A 20812-nucleotide genomic window follows, 5' to 3' on the forward strand; every position below is an offset into this window, starting at 1 on the left:
AGAAACTCCCACTGCCCTCAGCCTGTCCTGGACCGCATGGGCCGACTCCCTGAGCAAGGTGTCCTTGGTTCTGAGCAAGCACGGCTTAGGCCACAGTGGATCGCTTCTGTCTTGAAGTGTCTGGAAGCATGCCCAGTCTAGTCTGTGCAATCGATCCTTCTAGAAATGTTCCTTGTAAACGGACAGGTTTTGTCCTGCTATCTTCCACTGCACAAAACAAGAAAAACCATCCTCTTCCCTTGTTTTCATCTTCTAAAATTGATTCGGACTAGAAGAAGAGAAAGAGCTCAAGTAGATGGAAGTGGCATTTTATCAGTGATCATCTCAGGCAGAAGCAAGAGAAAACCACAGTCAGAGGTTCTTCTGTGGATATTTAAGAACAGTCTGGAGAGGGGACAGGGGCTGGCAGTCTGAGGGGTGGGCAGGGCTGGGGAGGTATTGCTGATTCAGTTCTCATAACTTCTCAAGGCAAAGGAAGTCAGAGGGGAGCTGGGTTTTACATCTAGCTTACATGAACACTCCCTGAGCAACTAGGAGACTTCTGGTTCAAAATGTGACTTGCCTGTGGTTGTGAGAAAGAACACATTCACGAGGGGAGCTTATAATGACGGTCCAGAGGCTGACCCGGGAAAAGTCTCTTAGACAGAATAGATTCATACACAGACTGCTCTATTCATTCAAGACATCTGTTGCTTTCTTTGGGAATTCCTGTCTCAGACTAAGCCCCTGGTCTGCTCTACTCTTTGAGGAAGGCATAAAACTCCGAATACTGGAGTGAGTAATGTAGCCTGCTTCGATGCCTGAATTTTCTTCCTGTATGCTTTTATTTTATATTGTTCTTCCCTATTACATTGGATATCCATTTCATCACCTGAAAAATGGGACCTCATACTATTTCCAAAGTTTTTCTCAGGATCAGACTAGACACCATATGTTTACATTGCTTATAAAGGCATGCACTGCTAGGGGAAGGCTAATAGCTTCTTCAATACTATTATTTCCCATTGGATCAAGACAGGGCTATATTCCACCCCTGCTTTGGATCTCCTCCCACATAGAGCAAGGCTGTTAACATTCCTCACCCCACCTCCCCACATTCTAATCTCCTATTCACCTTGGGGTCATCATGGGCCCCAGAATCAGGCCACCAGCCTCCCTCATTCCCTCCAGGCATACCTTGTAGAGCATATAATGGCTTTTTGTCACTGCAAAGATGAGGTTGATGTTGTTCTCTGCCAATTTCTCTCCAAGCAAGGCAAGGGATGGATAGTCCTAGGGCCAAGGCAAAAAAAGGTCAAGGCTGTAACATTTCTAATAGGCTGAGATAGCAGCCCCCAGCTCCAACATGCACTCAGGAACTCATCACTTGCTGGGAAAAACATCTTCCCCTGGCCACCCTTAATAACCAAGCCCCATCTGCAGCTTCAAACTGGAGAAATATGCAGAGATCTCCAGGAAAGGACCCTTTGGCACCTCCCAAACTAGATGCATTCCCTCCACCCCCTCCCAAGCCAGAATGGAGATATGATGAGTAGGAGATTCCCACACCTGAACTGTGTGCCTCCTCTATCCTTCCAGTAGGGATGGGGCAGAGAGGAGAGGCCCCCCAGAGTCCAGCCACCATACCCTACCATCTACGATCAGCACCTGTTTGTTATCTTTCCTCTCTTCCCTAAGACCTCTCCTCCCTATCTCCTTGCCCTATTTACCTGCTCCTAAGCCCAACAACTGGGCCTGTCGATGTCCCTCACAGGTCTTGCTCACAACTCAGAATGGGCAGAAGAGGCTGCTGACCTCTGGATTAAAAGCTGGGATGTGGTGGGGGGAGGGGGGCCAAGCAGGAGGGGAGGGTGAAGGCTGAGAGGCAGTCTAATAATGTCCTGAAGGATTTTTAGGGCTAATGATGGGTACAGAGGTCCTCATCAGCTCTACAGTTATCAAGTTTCATAGTTATGAGTCCATTTTCCAGACTCCATTATTCTTGGATAGTATGTAAGGCTTGAAACTGGAGAAAATGGGCTTGCCCAGCAAAAAAAAAAAAAAAAAAAAAAAAAAAAGATAAAATACTTCTCTCTAGCCAGACACCAGAATGGATTTGGGAAGGAAAAGGGTATAGTTTTTTTTTTGTTTTTTTTTTTTTATTGCACAGTAAGTGTGACAAGATCTTGATAATTGTTGCCTCTAGGCGACAGATATATAGGAGTTCATTTCACTGGTCTATTATTATACATGTTTGAAATTTTACATAAATTGTTTTAAATGACATGGTCATGGTCATAGACTATTGACAGTGGAAGGTCCTTGGGGCCTCTCATTCTGGGCAGGACACCTGCAGCCATAATCCTGACACCAACAGAACTCAGTGCCTCCGGGAGCTCATTTCTAGAAGTCACAAAGTTTTATCTTCACCTTGTTTTTCCCTATAACTTCTGTCCCAGTTTTGATCTCTGCAGGAGCACAGTCCCTGCCCTCCTGTAAGATCACCTCCACCCTCTGAGATGTATCCTGTCTGCCCTGGTCACCTCCTTCCTTAACTAGCTTGCATTTAAGTGCACAATGGCAGAAAGATGAACCAGCTACAGAAATTTGTGAGAAATGTTCTAAGTTAATGAGGAGTTCTGGAAGCCCAGCTGGGGGAGATGGAATAGAAACCTGATTCCCAGAACAGACTGGAAAGTCCACGAGTAGAGGGCCAGGTGAACACTTGGACCACAGGCAGGATCATGGGAGCTGGGCGGGGGTCCCAGGCTCTCACCATCTGATTGGACACAGTGTACTCATTGGCCTCGTTCAGGTGGCATTGGCCATCATGTGGCTGTACTAGGCCCCCCAGTTTTCCATCCAGCGCGATGTGGGGCACGTCGTCCGTAGTGAACACTAGCAAATGCAGTGCATCCTTTCGCCAGCCGATCTTCTCCTGAGGACAGAAGTTTGATGGGTGCCAAGCATTTCTGACTGCTGCCCAAGCCTACCCCAGGACACTGGACAGGGAACTGGCCCATCTCCCCGGGTCACGGTCTGAATCAGAGGCATTCCCCTACGTGCATAGCTGGGGAGCACTCGTAGAAACCACTCAGGAAGGATTCCACAGAGCTCCGGAGAGACACAGCCTGGACTGAGGAAGCCTAAGTGCACAGAGACAAATCTCCACAGCTAGGCCTATACTGGCCCAAGTGGCTGCAACCTCCCTCCTGACCGTCATACGCTTCCCTGCTCCTTTCAGTTATACCTGAGGGCTACCCCTTCTAGCTGCATGTATTATTCCTTCACCACAAAAGCCTTTAACCCACCTCAACCCAACCCCCCCCAACGTACTCGGGCTGGCTGGCCTTATCTAAGATGACCAGTAAGGGAACACTTCAGTCCCCGAGAGAGACACAAATCGCTCAGAATGGAGTGTTCCAGTGATTAATGGATCTGTCTTTGGAGGACCTGGTAAAAATCTGCCATCTAGTCTGGTAGGTGTAAACCACTTCAGCCATTAACTGAGCTACTTCAGTGTTTAAGGTCGATCAGATTGCTCTGTTCTCCCTTCCCAGCTTCATACATCCACTCCAGTCAGAGGCACAGCTAAACATGGTCTGTATTGCGAGGGAAAGACCGTTTCTCATATTGAGCCACTGTGGCCCCGATGCTACACAAAAACACTCCCAGCCGTTATTAGCAGCTGGACCCTGATCCAGAGCAACAGAAACTGAGACATGGCCACTTTCTTACACATAGCGAAAGGGCGTCCCCGAATATGTTGGTAGCACAGTGAATACATGAAGTATTAAACACGTCGAGAGTTATCCACACGTGCATACTCAACGTGAAAGCCGGGGACTGGATTCACAGACTTTACAAGAGTTGTCGTTCTTCAGACAGATGAGGGGCTGAAGGCAACAGCGTCTTTTTTATCACCATACTGATGAATTTAACAGCCTTAAAGAACTGTAATATTTCCTCACTTGCTCCAAAAGCAGCATGGAAATAAAAAAATAAATCACAAAAATGCAGACTAATGAGAGGGAGAAAAAGGGGTTGAAGAGAAGCCAATGAGGACTGAGAGCAGGATGCCTCCTGTGAGAAGGAACTTAACCTTTTGGGGAATCAGTCTCCTCGATACTCAACATTCATCCAACATATAATTGCTGATCTCTACTGTGTGCCAGGCCCTATGGAAGGCACTGGGTCCACAAAACAGCTTATTCCAGATCCCAAAGAGCTTACAGGCAAATGGAAACACAACTCCCATCACCTCATGATGAGGGTGCTAATGAAGGTACATACAATGTCAATGGAAACGGGAGGGGAAAAGAAGGGAAAGCCCTCCCAGAGTATGTGAAACTTAAGCTGAGCTGGAAAGATAGGGAGGACTCTTCAAGGAAGCTGGAAGAAGAAATGAAGGAGAAGGCAAAAGAGTGGGGTGGGTGTTCTTGGCACTAGCAAAGGCACAAAGAGGAGGCCAAGCACATTTTGGGGACCTAGAATAAGAAACCTAGAAGGTCTCTGACAGCAATGAAATCTAAGCCATGACAAAACTAATTTGTGGTGTTAGAAGTCAAGACAATAGTTCCCCTTAGAGGCACAACTAGAGGGAGTTAATAACTGACAAAGGTCACAAGGAGGCTTCTGGGTTGCTGGTGATGTTCTGTTTATTGACCTGGTATTTCCACCTTGTGAAAATTTACGGAGATGCACTCTTATGTTGTTTTCTGCACATACACTAGACTTCGATAAAGAGTTTAAAACTGTGCAGGGCGTATGGGTGGTTCAGTCGGTTAAGCATCTGCTTTCAGCTCAGGTCATGATCCCAGGGTCCTGGGACTGAGCCCCATGTCAGGCTCCCTGCTCAGTGGGGAGCCTGTTTCTCCCTCTCCCTCTGTCCCCTCCCCTGCTTGTGCTCTCTCTCTCTCAAATAAATAAATAAAATCTTTAAAAAAAAAAGTTTAAAACTGTGAAATAAATAAAGCAGTATATTATAAGCCATGGAGTGTGGGAGGGCAGGATGCCTAGGAGACAGAGCATAATCAAGAGAGTGTAGGGGTGCCTGGGTGGCTCAGTCAGTTAAACATCTGACTCTTGGTTTGAGCTCAGGTCATGATCTCAGGGTTGTGAGATAGAGCCCTGTGTTGGGCTCTGGGCTGGGCGTGGAGCCTGCTTAAGATTCTCACTCTCCCTCTGCCCCCCTCCTCCCTCTCTAAAAATAAAAAAGTGGGGGGGAGGAATGTAAACCAACAGCACTTTTTGCAGGAAAAATGTGGATCTGCTATCCACGAGGACACAACAATGTGCTAAACACCCTGACAGGAAAGTAGAACAACCTTTAATCTGACAATGTGTATTAAGAAACTTAAAATCAGAGACCTAAAAAAATGTACAGAGAGTTAGTTTCCATGCGTCAGAAGTATTAATGTTACTGAGATGTCATTTCTTCCCAGATAGATCTATAGACTTGACAATCCCAATCAAAAGCCAAGAAGGGCTTTTTGAAAAAATAGTAAGTTTAATCTAAAATTCATATGGAAAGGCAAATAATGGAGATTAGTCAAATAATTTTCTAAAAACAACAAGTTGAGGGACTCATTATCTAAGGTCAAGGCTTATTATAAAGCAACAGTAATGGAGACAACCAATAAACATAGATGGTGGAGCATGAGAGATAAATAGACCCACACATACATGGTCAATTCAATAGAAGGTACTGGAACAATTAGACATCCATATGGAAAAAAATGAAGCTCAACCCATACCTCTTACTAAAGAGATTAAAAAATTAACAGACCTAAGACTAATAAAGCTTCTGAAGGAACAGGAGAAAACCTTTGTGACCTTCATATAGGCAGAGATTTCTTAGATGATTCACAGATGAACTGGACTTCATCAAAATTAAAAACATCTGCTCTTTGAAAGACAACATTAAGAAAATGAAATGACAAGGCATGGACTGGGAGAAAACATTTGCAAAGAAATAAAAACTGATAAAGAACTTGTATGCAGAACACATAAAGCACTCTCATAGGTCAGTAAGAAAACAGACAAATGAATTAAAAAGATAGAGACTTGGACAGACATTTCACCAAAGAAGAGAAAGGGATGAAAATAAGCACAAGAAAGGGTCCTCAACATCACTAGAACTGCACATTAAAACCACAATAAGAATGCCATTAGATGGCTATTCCAATCACAAACACACTACCCCTGATAATACCAAGTGCTGGCAAGGATGTGGTGTAATTGGAACTCTCATAATTGTTAGTGAAAATACAAATGTTCCGGCAACTTTGGAAACAGCTTGGCAGATTTTTATAGTTATACATACACTTACCATCAACCCAGCAATCCCCCTCTTTGGTATTCACACAAAGGATATGAAAACTTATGCTCACATGAAGATTTCTATGTAGATATATATTTTTTGAGATTTTATTTTTAAGGAATCTCTACATCCAACATGGGGCTTGAACTCACAACCCCAAGATCAAGAGTTGGAAAGAGCCAGCCAGGTGCCCATCTACGTAAATATTTATAGCAGCTATTCATAATCATCAAAAAGTAGAAACAATGTGCATCAAGTGGTGAACAGAGACACAATGTTGTACATCTATAGAATGGAATACTGTTCTGCACAAAAAGGAACCAACTACTAATACACATGTAACTTGGACCAATCTCCAAAGCATTACGTTAAGTGAAAAACGCCTGACTCGAAAGGCAATGTACAGTCTAACTCCATTCATATGATACTCGGGAAGACAAAACATAGGGACAGAAACAAACTGGTAGTTGCCAAAGGCTGAGGGTAAAGGGAGGGGCCATTTCTGGGGGAGGGAAATAATCTCTATCTTCACTGTGGGCGTGGCTGGAAGACGTTAGCCTAAATGGGTGACTTTTGCTCTGCGTAACTTATCCCCCAATAATGTGACTTAAAACAAAACAAAAAACCCTTCAAGAAGTATACATCTTTTGACTCAATGATCTGACTTCAAGGGACTCTATCTGCAAGAAGTTTTCTGAAGTATGCACACAGTATTTTCACCAGCAGTGACACACACGGAAAAACGTGAATACCCTGATTCAGGAATGGTTAAATAAACAGAGATAGCTCCTCTCTGGCCATTAGAAATGATGTTCATTAAAAGTATGAAATTAGTCCCGCATCGGGCTCCCTGCTCGGCAGGGAGTCTGCTTCTCCCTCTGACCCTCCTCCCTCTCATGCTCTCTGTCTCTCATTCTCTCTGTCTCAAATAAATAAATAAAAAATCTTAAAAAAAAAAAAGTATGAAATTATGTGTAAACGTGTGTAATATTAAGTGGAAAACAAAGTATACGATACTATAATGGCGGTGTGATTACAAACCACGTGAGAAACGAGCATGACTTCTGAGGAAAAACAGAGTAAGAGCAATTCCAAAAACGTACACCATAATGTGGCTGGGGGCGAGATGACAGGCAGTATCTTTTTCTTTTTTCCATTGTGCCCCCAACTGTCTTTCAGAAGCAAGTACTACTTTCACAAGACTGGGTTTTGAACGCGGGTCTGTTGTTCAACTGTTTCTGTCTTCTCTTCCACGCCAGCTTCCCGGGGGGCTTGTAGGAACCTAAAGGAGGCTGGCAACAAGGACACAGAACAATGTGGAACCTGGGTGCCCCCAGATAGGCATTTTCATTTTGTTGCCACCCCTAATTACCCATGCAGCTTTGACCAAATTATTTAACACCTCAAAAGCTTTTTTCTTGTTAGTAAAAACAGGAATAATACTACTTAACATTTACTGATCACCTCTACTATTCCATTTAATCTTTACCACAACCCTGGTAATGTGGGGAATATACCGCCATCATGTAGATGGGGACACTGGTGTTCAGAGACATTAAGTAAGTAGCCCAAGGTCACTGAAAGAGTAAGACCAGGAAAGCCAGAAAAGGACCAGGAAAGCCAGAGTCAGGTGATCTGTTTCCTTTTTTTTTTTTTTTTTTAAAGATTTTATTTATTTATTTGAGACAGAGAGCATGAGAGGGAGGAGGGTCAGAGGGAGAAGCAGACTCCCTGCCGAGCAGGGAGCCCGATGCGGGACTGGATCCCGGGACTCCAGGATCATGACCTGAGCCGAAGGCAGTCGCTTAACCAACTGGGCCACCCAGGCGCCCAGGTGATCTGTTTCTTAGCCCTTAGCGGGGACCTGGGTGGCTCAGTCGTTAAGCGTCTGCCTTCGGCTCAGGTCATGATCCCAGAGTCCTGGGATTGAGCCCCACATCGGGCTCCCTGCTCGGCGGGAAGCCTGCTTCTCCCTCTCCCACTCCCCCTGCTTGTGTTCCCTCTCTCGCTGTGTCTCTTTCTGTCAAATAAATAAATAAAATCTTTAGGGGGAAAAAAAAGCCCTTAGCACATAAAAGAGGGGCTACAAAAAGGGTCTATCATTATTACTCTGAGACTGGTACTAATTTCTCCATTTCTTCCCTTGGCCTTCACTGCCTGATGTGGGAGCCTCTGCCATCGTCACAGGGCCTATGAAGTACTGCATACTGAAAAGTTTAAAAAGGCCTTGAATTAAAACCAAAGCTGAACTAGCCAATGATCTAGGGAGAGAGGATGACATAAGGGTGTGTGTGGGGTGTGTGTGTGTGTGTGTGTGTGTGTGTGTGTGTGTGTGAGAGAGAGAGAGAGAGAGAGAGAGAGAGAGAGAGAAATGAAAGAATTCATTAAAATACTTAGTAGTCGAGACGCCTGGGTGGCTCAGTCAGTTGAGCGGCTGCCTTCGGCTCAGGTCATGATCCCAGGGTCCTGGGATCGAGCCCCGCATCAGGCTCCCTGCTCAGCAGGAAGCCTGCTTCTCCCTCTCCCACTCCCCCTGCTTGTGTTCCCTCTCTTGCTGTCTCTCTCTCTCTGTCAAATAAATAAATAAAAATCTTAAAAAAAAAAAAATACTTAGTAGTCTCTCAACTAATGACTGCTGGGTCCAAGATAAATGTTTGTTAAATTGAAAGGTTGCATCTGAAACAGAAATAGCTCTACAAACAAAGAATGGCGCAGCATAATAATAATAATTCTGTTTTCTCTGAATTGGACTCTTGTTATGTAAGTGATGTTAACAAACTTGGCCCAGAGGTTGGGCTGCAGAGAATGAGTCAGGACATGCTTATTCATTCACCCAGGCTTTTGGGCTCAGATTTCATAAGCAGTGACTCCACAGAGGATTTACATTAGAAATAATTTTCCTACTGTCCGCCTGGATTATTTTGAAGGCTTAAGTTCTGTATGCCATGTTTGGGGCAGAGAGCAATAGTGGGAAAGCGGACTGCTTTTTTAAAGAAAGAAGAGCTACAAGATGGAGTATGGTGTGGGAGCCAGAGTACATGAGCTTTTGAACAGATGAGGCTGAGTTCAAATCTGCTTTGCTCTGAGACACCTCTCTCAGTCTTTGTTTCTTCATCAGTAAAATGGAGGAAACCCTATTTTGCAAGGTTGATGCTAGGTGTAGATGTAATGTATTAAAAAGCCCTTAGCGGGGAGCCTGGGTGGCTCAGTCGTTAAGCGTCTGCCTTCAGCTCAGGTCATGATCCCAGAGTCCTGGGATTGAGCCCCACATCGGGCTCCCTGCTCGGCGGGAAGCCTGCTTCTCCCTCTCCCACTCCCCCTGCTTGTGTTCCCTCTCTCGCTGTGTCTCTTTCTGTCAAATAAATAAATAAAATCTTTAGGGGGAAAAAAAAGCCCTTAGCACATAAAAGAGGGGCTACAAAAAGGGTCTATCATTATTACTCTGAGACTGGTACTAATTTCTCCATTTCTTCCCTTGGCCTTCACTGCCTGATGTGGGAGCCTCCGCCATCATCACAGGGCCTATGAAGTACTGCATACTGAAAAGTTTAAAAAGGCCTTGAATTAAAACCACAATGAGATTCTACCACACACCTAACCGAATAGCTGAAACGAAAAAGAACGACCACATCCAATGCTGATGGAGATGCGGAGTCACACGCTGCCGCGAGCAATGTAAAATGATACATGTACTTTGGAAAACAGTCTGGCAGTTTCTTAAAAAGTTAAACACCCACCAGATGACCCAGCAAATCCACTCCCAGCTACAGAAATAAAAGAAATAAAGGCAAACATCCATACAAACACTTGAACACAAACATTTATAGCAGCTCTATTTGTAACAGGCCAAAACGACCAGATATCCAAAACAACCCAAATATCCATCCACAGGTAGACGGATAAACAAGCTGTGGTCCATCCATGCAATGGAATTCTACTCAGTAACAAAAGGAAAGGATGGAGACCCTTGACAGCACAGATAAGTCTCAAAATCATTGTGCCCAGTGAAATAAACCAGGCTCAAAAAGTATATATACTGAATATATACAATTTTAGCAAATGCAAGCTCATGTGAGGTGACAGAAAGCTAATTAGGGGCTACGTGGGGTGAGAAGCAGGAGACACAGGAGGGAGAAATGACAAAGGAGCATAAATACTCCCTGGGGAGAGAAGGATATGTTCATTATCTTGATCGTGTGTGCGCGCGCGTGTCTCCCAGGTGGTGTGTAAACGTCAAAATTTCTTAAATTGTACACTTTCAATATGTATAGTTTATTATACATCAGTTATACCTCAATAAAGCTGTTTCATTTAAGGAAGACTTGGTTTGCTCATAAAGTCTCTCCTAATTACAAGAAATGACATGAATAGACGAACGTCAGTAACGTGCAGGGGAATACTGCTGGGACACATTCTCTTGTTCCATGGCAGCGTCGCACAGCGGAGAGGGGCTTGTCTGGCCGGTCCTCGGTCAGCCCCACACCTGCCTCAACCTGTCTTTCTGACCTCGGGCAAGTTACTCAATCCTTCCCTGCTGCTTCTCTTCTATAAAAAGGAGATAACAGAATACTGATAAAAAGGGCTGTTGAGAGGATGACACAGAGGAGGGACACCCAGCTCTGTACGTGTATGTAGTAAACAGTTAAAATCTGACAATGACTGTCATCGGTAGTTCCACGGAGTTGCAAATCTGCGACCTAAGTATGTAATTCAGAAGCACACAATCTTATCTTCGCACTGTAGGGTCACGGGTGATGTTTATTCTCCTTCCTGCTTATCTGCATTTTCTATACTTTTAGATTGATTATATTCACTTTTCAGAAAAAAAAAAATTTTAAGAGAAAAAAAAACCTAAACCTATTTATTTAGCTACATTTTTCTCCATGTCTCAGAGTAAAACCAAAATATTTAAAAGCCAGTTTCATTAAATGCCAGAGCGGTCAGCTACGAGATGAAAATGTCAGCAGCTGGGCGGGACGGAAATGTACCCGACTCAGAAGCAAGAAATCTGGCATCCGGCCAAGGTCGCAATTCACTTAACTTCTCTTGGTTAGTGGCTCAGATCTGCATCAAATTCACCACGTCTGTTTCAGCCTTCAACCCCCCATTCCCGCACTCGCTCAGGAGATGACCTCAGCTTTTTCATCACCGAGAGAGACAGATACGGGGACTCGCCGCCCCGCCAACTCCTAGCGGCTCGCAGTGCCTTTCAGTCCCAGGGGCAGCCTCCTGGCCTCTCTGATCTCTCTGTCCCCAAAGAAGAAGTATTCCTCCTGCCCAAAGGAAGCGCAGCCCCTGCATCCTGCCCTCTTTGGAGAGTTTATTCCATCGGTCATTCTCTTTTCTGGTTCCTTTCCATGTGCCTAAAAACATGCTCATGACCCACTTTGCATAACTCTTCTTGTGACCCTGCTACGCTGCCAATCTCACTTGTTTCTGCCTCTTTTCTAAGACTGGCAGATTTATGGCCTGTATTTCCTCTCCTCAATTCCTTATCATCAGACGTCTCCACATGACCCCCAGACAGCAATTTTCACATCGTGTCTCCCTCCCTCATGTGCACATGGTTCTCTGCCCCGGCTGCACTTTAGGGTCCTCGAGGGAGATTCACCAATACGAATGCCCAGGGCTCCTGATCTAACTGGGCTGATCTGCCACCCAGCCATCAGGGTTTCTAAAGCTAAAGAAGACAGGCTAGAAGAGATAAGAACCAATCCCAGTTGGGCAGTAGGCCTCGCTCTTGGGGCCTCTGTGCCAACCCGGAGCCCCTCTGAGCCCCCCTGCACGTCTGGCACACTACACCGTCCTACCCCTGCCCCTCTTGTGGCTCTCCCAGCAGGTGGATGAGGTAAAGACAACACTGTGGAGATTTACTTGGCTGACTGGCAATCACACCCTGCACTTGCCCTCTCTCCTGAGCTTTCCTCCCAGGTCTGAGCCAAAACCCAAAAGTGTCTGCGATCACCTGGAATTCAGCTCATCTGAAGATGCAGCACCATCTTTACGCCCAGATGAACCGCCCCTCCAGGCTTCCTCATTTCTGACAATGGGACTATCACATGCCTTCTCCCGAAACCTTGGAATTACCTTTTTCATCTTCTCTGGTTCCCCAACAGCACCGGCCAGTCCCAAACTCCCAATTCTCTCATTTCCGTGTGGAGCCAGAGCCCTTGGGCAATGCTACACACGATTTCCCAAGTTTTCCCTTCACTTCCTAAACACTGTAGGTGAGCAGGCAGAGCCCGAGGCTCACCTTCCTCCTGGCCACCTACCTGCACTCTGCCGGGGAGGTGTGACCATGACTCAGTGTATTCCAGCTCTTCCAGGCTGGCCACCCACATGGGCAGGCGGCCACACTATGTGGAAAGCAGCCCTCCGTGGACTATGGATGTGAGTGGCTAGGGGGACCGTCACCAAGCCCGAATCTCTGATTCCATCCAGGTCCCTGGAGGCAAACCCTTTATCTAGTTCTGTGGGGACCAACCCGTCGAACCAGGGCTGGGGCCAGAGAGGATTTTCCCAGGGTGGAAAACTCAGTAGGGAATTTGTCCTCAGCAGCGAGGATCTGGAGCTACGGGAAGAGAGAAAGGGGTGCAGGGCCCATGCCCCAGAAAAGCAAGAGCACTGGAGGCAGCACATGCTCAGCACTCAGTGAAGGACAAGCAGGTGAACACACACACACACAATCAGAGCTGGGCACCACAACCCGACCCGGCGGGGTTAGAAGTCTTCCATCACAACACTCGCAATTCCAACAGCTATCTAGTACGCTTTCCATCCTCACAAACATCTCAGTTGAAACACCTAAATACGGGAAGCACTAAGGGCTACGGACTGGCTTGTTGTCTGCATCAAGCTGCGGGAGCGGGAACGGGGAGAGGCCAGGCACACAGCGGGGATGGTTACTGGGAGGACCCGTGCGGCCAGGCCTGCGAGTCAGTCTGGGGGACCTGGGGCTCTGTGAGATGGTGAAGAGGAGGCAGTAGTCCACGAAATGGGGAAGCGGGAACAGAGATGGTAGACCAGGCCTTCCTGACTTGGAGAAAATAAACAAAAACTGGCTCCTCTCAAGAGTGAAGACAAACTTGCTGCTTTGTTTACTTCTAACATCTGGCCCAGGACAGCATGGGGACCAGGCAGCAGAGGATGTGGTTTCTCTGTCACAATCAGGGACTGCAAAGTGTGACAAAGGAGGAATGTCACTGAAGAGATCAAGAATAGGCTGCCAGGGGTACCTGGGTGGCACAGTTGGTTAGGCCTCCAACTCTGGTTTCGACTCAGGTTGCGATCTCAGGGTTGTGAGATCGAGCCCTGTGTCGGGCTCTGAACTCCTCTCTCTCTCTCAAATAAGTAAGTAAATCTTTAAAAAAAGAAAAAGAATAGGCTTCCATCTCCCCTGCCGACCTCCGGTCTGTCCCTGGGTCCCCTCCCAACATCTCTCGCACTGTATCCAGACTTTTACCCCACGGTAAGGTGGCTCCATGGAAAAGCCGTTGGGAGCGGGGAAAGCTTTTCTAGGCACCAGCTCAAAGGAAGCTGTGCTTGGCACATGAATGAGTGTGCACGGTGGAGTTCATGGTCATGGTAGCCAGATACAAATGCAGCCTAGAGGGTGTTCGTGCTGGGAACGAGAGAAGACAGGCTAGAACGGGCTACTCCAAGAACAAACGCACTAGTGCTTACTGGGCCCAGAAACTGACTCAGAGAAAATATGTAGCACCTGAAATTTGGAAGGAATCCCAGAAGTGGTCTTGTCCTCGCTCCCGCCCAGCGCAGGGAGCTTTCCTCTGGTGTCCCCACCACGTGTGCAGGGAACCCCCACACACATTCACTGTCCCATCTGGCAGCCTATTCCAGTGCTGAGCAGAGATCTTTGTTAGAAAATTCTTCCTTACCTTGAACTCAAACCTGCTTCCTAGCACACACACCCCCCCTGCCCCCCGCCTCCCTGGAGCAGCCAGAGGAGTCTACTCCCACCTCTGTGGTGATGTCTGAGGTCAGGCATGCTTTTTCCCTGGTGTCTCTCCTCCTGGTTGACCTTTAACCGACTCCTCCTAAGATGTGGTTTCCAAGCCCAGCACCATCCACCTCCTCACCGTCTTCTATTCTCTCACCGTGCATCTTAAACACAGCCCCCGGGGGCATATGCAATTCTGGGGATGTGGTCTGACCTGACCTCACAGAGGAAAGCAGGGCTGGGACTTGCCTCTTACATGCCTGCCAGTCCCCAGATCCATTCCATAGTGACTTGCTTATACACAGGGACCACGGCTGGGCATGACCAGCAAGAAGGGGAGCCTCAAGAATGCCCCAACAGGGGGTGCCTGGTGGCTCAGTCGGTTAAGTGTCTGCCTTTGGCTTGCGTCATGATCCTGGGATCATGGTCCTGGGGTCGAGTCCTGCTCGGCAGGGAGCCTGCTTCTCCCTCCCCCCCCACCCCCGCTCATGCTCTCTCTCTCTCTCTCAAGTAAATAAATAAAATCTTAAAAAAAAAAAAAAAGAATGTCCCAATGGGACAGTGCTGAGAGGGCCTGAAATGCTGGTTTCTGGGAACCTGAGAAAAGCTGATGTCCCACTCGGCTGCCTAGGGAAACAGGGATGGAAGCCTGCCCGAATGTGGGCTGGCCTGCTTGTTGGAGACGACGCACAACACCCTCCAGTACGCGGTGTTCACACACAAGGGCAGGTTGGAATCAATATGCTATCCCAGGGGCATTTTCCGTGAGGATGGAAACACTAGCTTTAAATGAGTGGGTTTTTGGACCTCAAGGTCAATCTAATTAAAGTGAATGCTCATGCAACATGAAGGTATTAATACAGCCCATGGGCCTCTATCTCCAGCCACCCACTCCCTTGTTGCTGGAAAAGACCCACCGTCTGAAAATGTGTCTCGCCACAGCGCTGCCTATGAGCAGAACCGCCGGATTATGAATGAGAAGGCAGACAGCAGAGTTCCCATTTTACAGATAGTAAAGCCAAGGACAAAGATTAGCATGCTCACTCAAAGGGCCGGGGCTCCATCGGCACTCTGACCGTGGGACGGCACTAGAGGTCTCCCTCAGAAGTCCTGAGGGCTGACAGAGCCACGTTATAACTGCTTCCTGATAAACAAGAAACTCTTAGTTCCAGAGAAACAGCAGACCGTTTCAGTCCTCCTCGTGTGGGAAATTGCAATGGTTCCCTAGATGAGGACTTGCTGTCTTTGGAAGCACACGCCTCCCACCCCTGTGCTCTTGTGGGACACAAGAGTCAGCAGGCACTCTAACGTCAAGGTGAAGAACTCCAGCCTTGGAGCCAGGTGAGTGGGTACAGTCCCATCTCTGGCTCTGTCATCTCCAGCTGGAAGAACCTTGTGAAACTGCTCAACCTTTCTAGGCTTGTTTCTTCGTCAAAAGGGGAGAGTAAAACCACATTCAAAGGATGAAGTAAAATAAGCCCTTTGAAGTACTTGGCATGAAGCCTGGCTCTCACAGAGCAGGGAACCAATGGTAATCAATAACATCATCAGCAGGGGAGACCAAGAGGCAGAGAGAACAAGGGGACACCCTGAAGGAGAAGAATGCTGTGACTCAGTCAGTAGGTCCTACGGGCCGGCTCTGGGCGCACTGCTGTGTGCTCTGCTGGGTCCCGCAGGTTGTCGGACAAGCACCTGTCTTCCAGCCCTATGAGTGATGCTCATAGGGACAGGTGCTGTGATTCATTCATCTGGGCATCCTCGTAGCACCTAACACGGTGTCCTGCACACAGTAAGTACTCCACGAGTTTTCAGAAGTAATAATAAAACACTATACACTACCCTTTTGGGTACCCTACCCTAGGAGAGAGAACAAGTTCGAGGAAGGAAATAAGGATGGAAAGGGGGCTGACCTGACCAGCCAGCAGGCAGACCCCACAGCGGATCTGAGCTTGGGGACCACAGAGTCTGAATACAAACACAACACATCAGGAAAACGGAGGTTAGTTCTGTGATTGGCTTCCCCAACCACGCTGACATTCAAGTCTATTTCTGTCACTTTATGACAATAATCATGTTCCCATTAGTTGTTTTTCCTGCTTCCACCCATACTTTGCAATGAACATTTTTTTTTTAAACCTGTTCTGTGGGGGCGCCTGGGTGGCTCAGTCGTTAAGTGTCTGCCTTTGGCTCAGGTCATGATCCCAGGGTCCTGGGATGGAGCCCCACATCGGGCTCCCTGCTCGCGGGAAGCCTGCTTCTCCCTTCCTCCCCCACCCCCCACTTGTGTTCCCTCTCTTGCTGTCTCGCTCTCTCTGTCAAAATAAATAAATAAAATCTTTAAAAAATAAAAAATAGGGCGCCTGGGTGGCTCAGTTGGTTAAGCGACTGCCTTCGGCTCAGGTCATGATCCCGGAGTCCCGGGATCGAGTCCCACATCGGGCTCCCTGCTCGGCGGGGAGTCTGCTTCTCCCTCTAACCCTACCCCCTCTTGCGCTCTCTCTCTCACTCTCTCTCTCAAATAAATAAATAAAATCTTTAAAAATAAATAAATAAAATAAAAATAAAATAAATCTGTTCTGTGGCTAAACCTAAGGAGGGCAAAAGTATATTTCTTTCCTTGGGGAAAAGAAATCTTGGCCTGTGAGTCAGGATTCAGACATTCCCTTCGAGCCCAAGCCCAACAACATGCAACAGATCTTGTCTGATGTGGACTCTATGGAGAGTCCAATCCAAATGGAAGAAGAGAAACATTTGGAATGTGTGAGGCTGAACCACATGAAGTTCCTATTTTTTTAGCAGAAACTATTAGTAGTCAAGTATTAGATATCATTGATCATCAAATATCAGTAACTTCATATGGTTCCTGCTAATGTTTACAAATAGGTTATTTCTTACCTTCTGGTGGATCTGCAAGCTCAGATCAAACCCCCGAGGATAGGGACTTCTTCCCCATCTTTCTTTAGTTTTTCCCACCACACCTGCCACTGAACTCACTTGCTGAGTTGGAAAGTACTGCCAACTAATGATACTCCGGGTTTTCTTCAATGACGCATATGAAGCACTGTAAATGACTCAGGCAGCCTGGTCCGACAGGAGGGCGGAGGGGCTTGGAGCCAGGTGGACCTGCACGTTGCTGAACTTAGAAGCATAAAGGAATCTGTGAGAACAAAGCATCTGTTTGCTCACCAAATGTTTAAGGAGGGCTTGTTATGTGCCAGGCAACGCGCAGGGTGCTAGGGAAATGCGGTAGTGAGAAAAGAGATGGGGTCCCTGCCTTCAGGAGGCTTCCTGGCTCACAGGGGAGGCAGACATCATTCAGGGAGTGGCCCAAATACAAATAAAATGGTGACTAAAGTAGATGTGACCAAGGGCCTGGTGCTCTGACCTCATCAGGACACTCCATCAGGCTTCCCGGATACACAGACAAGTGGAGGTCCGAAACATCAGTAGGCAGAGATTAGACATTCAAAGAAAAGCAGGTTTCGGGGGAAAAAGAGAGGGATGAAGAAGAGGCGAAGCAAAGACTTTCAGGGCAGTGAAGCAGTTCTGTGTGTTATAACAATGGTAGATACATGTCATTGTACATTTGTCCAAACCCATAGAACGTACAATACCAAGAGTGGACCCAGAAGTCAACTATGGACTTCGGTTGATAACGATGTGTCAATGCTCGTTCATGGATTGTAACAAATATACCACTCTGGTGATGGATGCTGATGGGGGGGGGGGGCGCTAGAACAGGTGGGGGGGGGGACAGGAGAAACAGGAAGTATATGGAAACGCTGCCTTTTCTGCTCTATTTTACTATGAACCTAAATCTGCTCTTAAATAAAACAAAGTTTATTAATAAAAAAGTTAAAGAAAGAAAGAAAAGCAGGAATACAGGGGAAGAGTATTGCAAACAGAGGAAGAAACAGCGTGTGCAAAGGGCCCTAGGTAAATCAGAGTAACAGAGTCATGGTCACTGTCAAGGTCATTGTGGCTGGAATGCAGAGGGCAGGGATGGAGGTTTAGGGAGCAAGTGGGGCCAAAAGAGCCCAAGAATCGATCCTTGTCTCTTTTCCTCTTTGCCAATGGACATTTACAGCACAGAGGAGCCCATAACTTAAAAAGAAAAAGTGACATCCTAACCAGGTATGGAAATACAGCCTCAGTCGTGGAGTGGGCCTCCTACCCTCTCCCCAGGATGATTCTTCCCTGCCGTCATTAGCCAAGCAAGCTCAGGGGTGCAGACAAGCTCAAAACAGGCACTACAGGCTTCTGCTGGAGGACCGAAAGAGACCAAAGCTCTCATCCCGCCCTGGTGACAGTTCTGAGTTGTAACTCAGTCCATTCCCACCCCGTGTCAACAAGCAGCTGTTGGCAGGGCAGCCGATACCCAAAGCACAGTTCACAGGCACCAGGCAGAACGAGGAAACATCGTCTCAGGGACTAAAACAGTCCTGTGATTCAAAAATGCACATGAGACTACAAGGATCTGCAAAATAGAAAGCCAAGGAGAATCTTCACCACTTCAGGCAAAAAAGCTGCACGGGCTCGCGCAGAGGGCCTACACACCTGCAAATGTGGCCCCTAACACTTCCCCGGGCCATGGAGAGGTTCCAGCTTTCATGGCGTTTCAATGAGACACTGACCCAGAGAAAGAGCACGCACGCTGGGGTTGGAACAAGCCCCCCAAACTGTGGTACAATCTGCTAGCAGAAGCAGCTCATGTGTGCTGATGGATAACCCAGACCGTGAGAAAATGGAACAGGACAGGGAGTTCTTTCAGGTAAGAGTAAGTGTCAGGGATGGCTACCTTTAGTGCGTCCCTGGCCGGAGGCTCAAGACTGAACAGGGAGCAACACAAAAGCAAAATTGAAGGCTCTGAGCAAAGGGGGAGGGGCCACGACGAGTCCCTCATGAAAAGTAGCACCAATCAGCACAAGTGGAAGATATCCTAGAGACCCTCCCTCCAATCCCAACTGCCTGCATTTTCTGGAGATTCTCCCTCCAATCCCACCTCCCTGCATTTTCCCAAAAAACGCGCTGAGGCCCAGAGAGGTCAGCTGGCCTCCACGGAACCAGTTAGCAGCAGAAGAGGCCTAGCTTGAATAGGACAACAACTCAAAGTTGAGTCCTCCCTGCTCTGCACGGCACTGTCACTATTTCCCAAAGCACCAGGCACCAGCTAACAGTTAGGGCATGGGCTTTGGAATCAACCAGATCTGGTTCAAAGTCTGGCTCTACCCCTTACTAACAGTAAGTTTCACGAATCCTTGTGTTACTCAGTTTCCTCCTCTGTAAGCTGGGGACAGCCACCACCACAAATAACCTGCCGGACTGCTGTGAGCATCAGAGAGAACACATGCAAAACGCCTGGAGTGTGGATGAGGGCTGAGCAAGGGCAGCAATGATTCTGTTTCTAGAGGTCCCCAGAATTTGCATTCCTGCAGAAAGTCTTGCCAGAGTGAAGCTGCCCCCCACCCCCAGCAATTCTGGGGCTGTGGTCTCCATTTTTTATTAGAATGTTCTCACCAGCAAAGGCATAAAGGGACCCAACCCATGCCATAGACTTTTTACTCAGCATGTAAACTTACTTTGTTTGCTTTGAGACTGACTCATCCACCTATTTCTGGGAGGACATAAAATGCTTTAAAAATTTAACACACAGTGCAGAATTAGAGAATCAATATTCAAACAAAGTCTGCCTGAAGGCTGTGGAGAATAAGTGCTAAGAGGGATGGCTAGAAGCTGAAGACAAAAGGAGAATGTGCTGGGTCACACACATCTTACTTTCTGTCTGACTGGAGAAAGCAGCCCCTAGGAACCCGTGCAGCCAGGATACACCTGGTCAAGCTGAAATTCTCAGGTCACTGCTTTAACCATGAACAACCACAAAGTGGTGACTGGCAACTTGGAAGGCAGAGCCCCTGGGCCACCCCTCCCCTGTCTCCCCAGGCCAAGGGCAGGCCTAGCTCAGGGAGAACAGGAAAGCAGCCCTAGTTCCAGTATGAACCACTCATCACACTTCCATCTACACAGTTTCAGAACAAACAACCTAGAGTCAACTTCTAGAAAGTCCTGGGCAAGCAATAAAAGTGGTAATGGGGAAATTACTATTCTGATCAAGAAAGGTTCGAGCATAGATTTCTAGGTAAAGATAAGAAATTAAGGGCAGTAGCATTATTCCCTTATCCAACCTAGCCAGGTAGAAGGCATTGGAAAAAATGTCTGCATTAATGATGGAGGCGTCCCTGGGCTGTGGACGCCTTTAAATGGCCTCTCACAGCAATGTGACCTGCTGGAGGAAAAAACTTGTACTCGTAGAATCAGGATCCTTATCCTAAATGGAATACTAAACAGAAAGTTTCCTTCTTTTTGCAAAGAACAGCTTTCCAAGAAATATGAAGTGGGCCACAGAGGTGGGATTTAAGGTCAGGCATGTGAACATTCCATAGCCCTAAATCCCACAAGTTGATAACAGTCTATCCCAGGAAAACCAGAGCGAGAATGAAACCAGAACAAAGAGCTCCCTGTGAGCTGCTTAAGCCTGCTATCAGCTCATCTCCAAG

General features: G+C 47.2%; 1 protein-coding gene across 2 annotated transcripts in view; it reads right to left on the minus strand.

Annotated features, from left to right (window-relative positions):
• The window catches only part of ITGB5 (integrin subunit beta 5), a 151172-nt gene that overhangs the window by 84196 nt on the left and 46164 nt on the right, over positions 1–20812 (minus strand). For both annotated transcript variants that reach the window (XM_054504234.2, XM_045903018.3), the window contains exons 6-7: positions 2756–2917; positions 1177–1272 (exon numbers count right to left, since the gene is read on the minus strand). In XM_054504234.2, coding sequence (XP_054360209.1) covers positions 1177–1272; positions 2756–2917 — 258 coding nt within the window. The remainder of the gene's footprint in view (positions 1–1176; positions 1273–2755; positions 2918–20812) is intronic.

This window comes from Mirounga angustirostris, unplaced genomic scaffold (assembly GCF_029215605.1).
Source record: "Mirounga angustirostris isolate CCGP_5_RB_7025 unplaced genomic scaffold, mMirAng1.0.hap1 SCAF_1, whole genome shotgun sequence".
Classification (NCBI taxonomy): domain Eukaryota; kingdom Metazoa; phylum Chordata; class Mammalia; order Carnivora; family Phocidae; genus Mirounga; species Mirounga angustirostris.